Raw genomic sequence first — 6732 nt, 5'->3', positions numbered from 1 at the left:
GTTCAACATCCCCGTCCTGAGGTGCACCTGCAAGGATAACGGGGAAAAACCCCACACCCCGACAGCCCCGTAGCGGGGAGCGGCCCGTCCCACGCCGAAACCTCCCACCCCCGCCCCGCTCCCCTCCCCCCGGGGCGCGCGGGGGAGCCCCGGCGGGGGCGGGCGGCCGAGGGAGGAGGAGGAGGAGGAGGGCGGGAGGCGGGGGACCCCCCGCGGCAGGGCCGCCGCCAGCGGCCGCCGTGCCGGGAGACGGGACGGGGCGGGGCGGGGCGGCCGCGCCGCGCGCCAGCCGCATTCCTGGGATGCCGCGAGCGCTGGACGCGGCCGCGGCCCGGAACGCGCGACGTCAGCGCCGCGGCGCACGCGGCGGCCCCGCGCCCTATATAAGGCGGTCGCGCCCGCCGCCGCCTCAGACCGCGCCGGCCCCGCTCCCGCTCGCCGCCTCCCGCCGTCCCTCGCTCCCGCTCCCGCCGGCGCTAGACATGGGCTCCGCGGGCACCCGCCCCGCTCTGGCGGCCGCCCTCCTCTGCCTGGCCCGCCTGGTAAGTGCCGCCGCTCTGCCCGGAGCCGCGGGGGGGGAGGCGGCGGGTCGCTCCGCTCGGCTCCGCTCCCGGCACTCACCGGCCTCCGCTCCGCTCCGCAGGCTCTGGGCTCGCCCTGCCCCGCCGTCTGCCAGTGCCCGGCGGCCGCGCCGCAGTGCGCCCCGGGCGTGGGGCTGGTGCCGGACGGCTGCGGCTGCTGCAAGGTCTGCGCCAAGCAGCTGAACGAGGACTGCAGCCGGGCGCAGCCCTGCGACCACACCAAGGGGCTGGAGTGCAACTTCGGCGCCAGCCCCGCCGCGCTGAAGGGCATCTGCAGAGGTAAGCGGCTCGCCCTCCGGCTCCCCCGGGAGACAAAAAAAAAAAACCAAAAAAAAACCCGGTCCCCGAAGCGCCGGGGTTCAGTAACTCCGAGCCCATGTATGGTTATGCTTTGTTGTCGGTAGCTTGGCAGAAAGGCACATGACTTCAGCGGTCTGGAATGCGATTCAGTATGTCTGGGCTCCGCGAAACGCACATAAGGAAAAGTGATTCCTGACTAACTTATTGTTCGGGCCCCGCGTCTCCGGGGGGGCTGTAGGGAGCTCCGCCGTAAATCGAGTTTAACAGACCAGCACGTACCTGTGCTTGAGCGAGCGATCCCAGCCGCTGACCCCCTCCTCTCCCTCCCTGTTGATCTCTGCAGCCCAGTCCGAGGGGAGACCGTGCGAATATAACTCCAAAATCTACCAGAACGGCGAAAGCTTCCAGCCGAACTGTAAACACCAGTGTACGTGCATAGATGGAGCTGTGGGCTGCATCCCGCTCTGCCCGCAAGAGCTCTCGCTTCCTAACCTAGGCTGCCCCAGCCCCAGGCTGGTCAAAGTCCCCGGGCAGTGCTGCGAAGAGTGGGTCTGCGACGAAAGCAAGGATGCGCTGGATGAGCTGGAAGGCTTCTTCAGCAAAGAGTTTGGTCTGGATGATTCTGAAGGCGAACTAACCAGGAACAACGAGCTAATTGCCATTGTGAAGGGGGGCCTCAAGATGCTACCTGGTGAGTATGGGCTAGTCTGTGTGACAGTGACAGCGAAGGGGAGGAGGTGGGAGGATGGCTGTGTGACTCCTTAGACCCCGATGGAAAGAAAGGAACGCAGCGAGAGGACACGGTTAGGCTAAGCCCTCCTTTTCTCTTCCAGTTTTTGGCTCCGAGCCACAAAGCCGAGCTTTTGAGAATCCCAAATGCATTGTGCAGACCACCTCCTGGTCCCAGTGCTCAAAGACGTGTGGAACTGGCATCTCCACGAGGGTTACCAATGACAATCCCGACTGCAAGCTCATCAAAGAGACCAGGATATGTGAAGTGAGGCCATGTGGCCAGCCTAGCTATGCCTCCCTAAAGGTAAATACAGACTCTTCCGGTGCTCCTCTTCTTTCCAGTCTGCTTCGGGTGGAGGGTAAAGGCTGGAGAAGAATCTCCTGCTAATGGTATTATTGCCTCTCCTTTGCAGAAAGGAAAAAAATGTACCAAGACTAAGAAGTCCCCATCCCCAGTGAAGTTTACCTATGCCGGATGTTCCAGCGTGAAGAAGTACCGCCCCAAGTACTGTGGCTCCTGCGTGGATGGCAGGTGCTGCACGCCCCAGCAGACCAGGACTGTCAAGATCAGGTTCCGCTGCGATGATGGGGAAACCTTCACCAAGAGCGTCATGATGATCCAGTCCTGCCGATGCAACTACAACTGTCCGCATGCGAATGAAGCTTATCCCTACTACAGACTAGTCAATGACATTCACAAATTTAGGGACTAAGTTGTGTTGGGGGTGGGATGCTAAACAGAATTTTGAAGTAACCAGCCATGGAGGAAGGACCTTTGATGGAGATGGTGCCTTGCCCATTTGAGGGCAACATTGAGATGTTCCAAGAGTGCACTGTGCAACTGGACACTAATGCAACAGAGATTTAAGCATACTTAAAGCTTCATAGTACTGGAGCAACTTTACTGCTTCTTTTTGGAGCACCTTATCTAATTATATACTGTTTTCTGTTTGTAAGTGATCAGATAAATGTTTTGTTCCGGTTATGAAAACTTCTTTTCTATCCTGTTCAATTTAACACTATGCTTCTCCCCTCTCCCTCCATCTTCTCCCACCCTTTCCCAACCAACTTGGAAGTTACATTCCTTCCTGAGGTGGGCACTTGTGGGGTGTTCACAGTGGCAGCTATTGTGTACCAACTGTAGTTTAATGGCAAACAGAAATCAGTTGTTTTAAAGCTGAGTATTTTATTTATCAAACTGTAGCTTTTTTTGTTTTTCCTTGAGTTTGTTTTGTTTTGTTTTTTTTACCCCTTCCAGCCCCTGTAATACTGGAATAAGTTGTAAATGATTTTAATTTTATATTCAATGAATTGAAAGAATTTATTTATGGAATTAATCATTTAATAAAGAAATATTTACCTAGCTACTCTTAGTAGAGCATTCTGATAGGCAACAGACTTATATCCAGCAAATGCAAGAGCTTTCTGTGAAGACTTCTGAAAAGCTTAGATTCTCTGAAAATTAAAACAAGCTCTACTACAGTTGCAGCAATGAACTAAAAAGCTGAGTCTAATTCTTCGGGTAAATGACGTTGCTGAAGTGGTGTATGCAGTCTGCAACCCCATGCTCTAGAAAGTATTTACAGAAGAAGCTTCTTGGCATTGAAAGCAAATGTTTGATAGAGAGACTGAAATGTTAATTAGACTGTCAGATTACTCAAACTGTCCTGGAATTTGCACCATAAGGTACTTCATTAGAATGCAGTGCATGCACGGTGATGTTGAACATTGGGGTGGAAGTGGTCGTCAGGTCTCGCATTTTTTGGTGGCTGCTTTTTGCAAATTAATACATTTCTGTGGCAGAAGAATGTTTCCTACAGTCTGCAGGAGGTAGTTTGCTTTCACTAAATTCAAATTAAATGAGCTTGAAGCAATGACTTTTGTTAATCCTAATAACCCAGTGATGAAAAGTAAACATACTGTTAACAGGAGAAGAATGTGAGGAATTTCAAGTACTTCTCCAACAGAGTAAAAGGCAAAGCAGCTACTCTTCTTCACCTCCCCTTTCCACTTTTTAAATATGTAATTACACTTTATACTGTGGGACACAGATGACATTTGGCTAACCGAGGGAGTCGTAAGATAGCTAGCTGGCACGCAGTAGGAAAATGACATTTAAAAAAATGGACTAGACTACGATCTGAGAAAGCAGCATCAAACATTTGTAGTATTCTGGCTAGCATAAAGCTGCGCTGTGGACAAGACCGAAAGGAAACCTGCAACAGGGTTGGGTTTTTTCCCCTCCTCCTTGTGACTGGTTGGTTCTCTGGCAAAATATCCTCCCATAGTCTTTAGTAAGAAAGCTACTTCTCATAAAAACCAGAAACTGATTTTGAGGTTTTAGAATTGTGAAGGGCTGTCATCCAGTGTCAGATGCAGAAGTGGTTAAGAGTCAACTTTTTATTAGGCTAGACATAAATATTTCAATAAAATAAATGGCCAAATATCTCAGAAGCTTATCTCTGGCAGCTAATGCTTTGCCTGAGAAATTACAGCCATCTCTCTTCTGCTCAGTCAAGTTCTCTCCCCGAAGGCATTCAAAACTTGAGCTGTTTTGGAATTCACCACCTGGCCACCAGCCTCAGCTGTACCTAAACTTGTCTGTACAGTATTTGTTGACAGTAAAAGTGTAAAATGTGGTGAAGCACTTTTGTTTGGCTTCTACTTACATTTAGCACTGAACACTTCACTACATCAGCTGCTCACTGAGAAATCATCAGGTTTACCTGTCAGGTTATTGCATGGAGAGAGGAAGAGGAATACACTGCTCACAGACACACAGCAGCTGTGTGCGCATTCCTCGCCATCCCCACTGTCAGTTATACTTGAGTGACACCCATCCTCAAACCAACGTAAGTCACAGTTCCTTGAAAAATTACATATACATGTGACTATGCTATGCACGTAGACTCTATGTCTGTAATGTGCACACCGCATACGAAGCAAAGTGGCTCTTCCAACTCCTGCCTGAAGTGGGGCTCTAGCCAGGCCCTGGATTTTACAACCCGCACTTCGGGCTTTCCATGTTTCATCGAGTAGAGGGGTGGTTCTGTAATCTGCTCACTAGAAAAATGTGCTGTTAGGAGAGCAAGGGCTGCAGGAGCACATCAGGCAAACATAAGAGTAAAATACACTAAATGAAATTATCCCGCTGTGAAGAGGGGGAATGAGCCCCACTAAAACGAACTGCAAGTCTTCCAGAGCTGGGATCTCACACCAACTGATCGTCGCCCATACAGTCCTCTCTTCACGTTTTTGCATTTCACAATTACGCGGCAAAACTACTAAACCCCACAATTCCCAATACTGCAAAAGCAATCACCGTCATTTTCTATCACCTTTGCACTCGCTTTGAAATCTTTATATCCTCTGTTGTCCCAGCAGAAAGAACCCCAAATACTAGGCACGAAAATATAACTGATAAAAGCGTGGGTTCCTTTAAGTGCAGTCAGCAGGGCTTACAGGTAAGGTTAACGAGCACGACTATAATCTTATTTCTTGGCCAAACCCTCCAACGTCGGTGTCCGTCTTCAAGACGACCACCGGGAGATGAGGAGTTAGGACCAGAGTAAACAACGGACGTGACAAGCGGCAGCAGGTTTTCAGCACATTTCAACGCCCGGCCACCAGAGCGGTTCAGACCCTGCCAACAAAGCCACCCGCGCCGCGGGGAGCTCCCCCGAGCCGGGCGGACAGCAGGGCAGCCCCGGCCACGCCAGAGGGGCGAGCGGCACGGCCGAAGCCCGCGGCCGCAGCTTCCCGCTCCGCGGCAGCCCCGGCTCCGGCCGCCCCACCGCTCCCCTCTCCCGTCTGCCCCCCGGTCCTTCGGCCCTCTCTTCTTACGCTGCTCCCATTTGTCACGGAGCCCCCCCCCGGCCCCGCCAGCCGGCCCGGGGCGAGCGCCGGGGTCAGCCGAGGATGGGGCGCGGCGGCACGGGGCAGCCGGCGCTGCCGCCGCAAGCAGCGGCTGTCCCGCCGCGCTGGCTTTTAGGACCGAGGACCGCGCAGCCTCGTAGGCGACGCGCTTAGTTCCAGGGGTTTGGTGGCGGTCACCTATAGCTATCGGAGCGGGGACACATATAAAATCGTCCCCGCTCACGCAGGCAACGCAGCGAAGACGACGCCTCTGCCTCCTCAAGCGCTGCGCCACAGGAAACGCAATAAAAGCAGGGGTATGCAGAAAAGGGACTTCCGCGATTGCATTAAAGCCTCGCTCCTGGGGTGCTGCTAGCTCGCTCTTCTGAATGAGCAGCAGATGGAGGAAAAGCCAACTTCTCACCGACAGTGGGACAGCCAAGCTGCTAATTAACCCTCGCTGAGCTGAGCCACGAGAACCTCTACGCTCCATATATAAACTACCGCCGAGCCCGCAGCAAAGCAGCCCCCGCTGGGCTGGCTAACCCTGCAGTGGACACCTCCTGGGAATCGGGCCCATCTCCCCACTACTGGGGCGAAGCCGGTGGGCTGCGCAGCAACAGGCAGACACTGTGGATCAGTGGGGTTGCTGCGGGAGGCCTTCCCGTGCTCACTGTCCACCCAGGCTGCTCGAATCCCCCACAGGTCTTGAGGACTGAAACAAGAAAGTTTGCAGGGAGCAGACTTTCGGGGCTGGAAGTCAAACCTACCTACCTACCTACCTACACAGAAGCAGTTAAATGTGTCACACCAGCGGCTTGCTCTTGCCAGATGCTCGCCCATCTGAGCTGATCCTGCAGAAAAGCACTTGGACGCACATGCGCGTTTTCATTTACTCCTCTTTAATCAGTGGAACTATTTCCGTGCAGTGGCCAGAGTGCTTAGCACACAGCAAGGGAAGGCTGTGTAGTTTTACCGGCTGCTCTGCCTCAAGCCTATTTTTTCATGTAGACATGTCCCTGTTTCCATCATCACAATTTTTTTCTCCACGTTACATAGCCACATATAAAACAGCACATAGAAATGTGGAGGTGCCACAGTGAAAGCAGTAACATACAAGAAGCTTTGGAGATACCTGTAAATACATTTCAATTCGTGAACAACTGAACTGCTTTGAACTGCAGTGAGACTTGGCGTCTAGAAAATACAAATCCTGTAGAAGACGACTTCAACCAACAAAATGATACAGTAAGCATGTCTGTAT

At 52.8% G+C, this 6732-nt stretch overlaps 1 protein-coding gene across 1 annotated transcript; it reads left to right on the top strand.

The window, feature by feature from the left end:
- Nucleotides 1–287: 287 nt before the first annotated feature.
- On the top strand, nucleotides 288–2816 carry CCN1 (cellular communication network factor 1). The gene is made up of 5 exons (XM_052801454.1): nucleotides 288–542; nucleotides 644–860; nucleotides 1225–1572; nucleotides 1715–1917; nucleotides 2027–2816. The coding sequence occupies exons 1-5, from the start codon at nucleotides 303–305 to the stop codon at nucleotides 2324–2326; spliced, it is 1308 nt and encodes a 435-aa protein (XP_052657414.1). The 5' UTR covers nucleotides 288–302; the 3' UTR covers nucleotides 2327–2816.
- The last annotated feature ends 3916 nt before the right edge of the window (nucleotides 2817–6732 follow it).

The sequence above is a fragment of the Harpia harpyja genome, chromosome 11 (assembly GCF_026419915.1).
Source record: "Harpia harpyja isolate bHarHar1 chromosome 11, bHarHar1 primary haplotype, whole genome shotgun sequence".
In the NCBI taxonomy this organism is placed as follows: domain Eukaryota; kingdom Metazoa; phylum Chordata; class Aves; order Accipitriformes; family Accipitridae; genus Harpia; species Harpia harpyja.
Note: the sequence above shows the minus strand (reverse complement) of the source record. Positions and strands in the feature narration are given on the sequence as shown.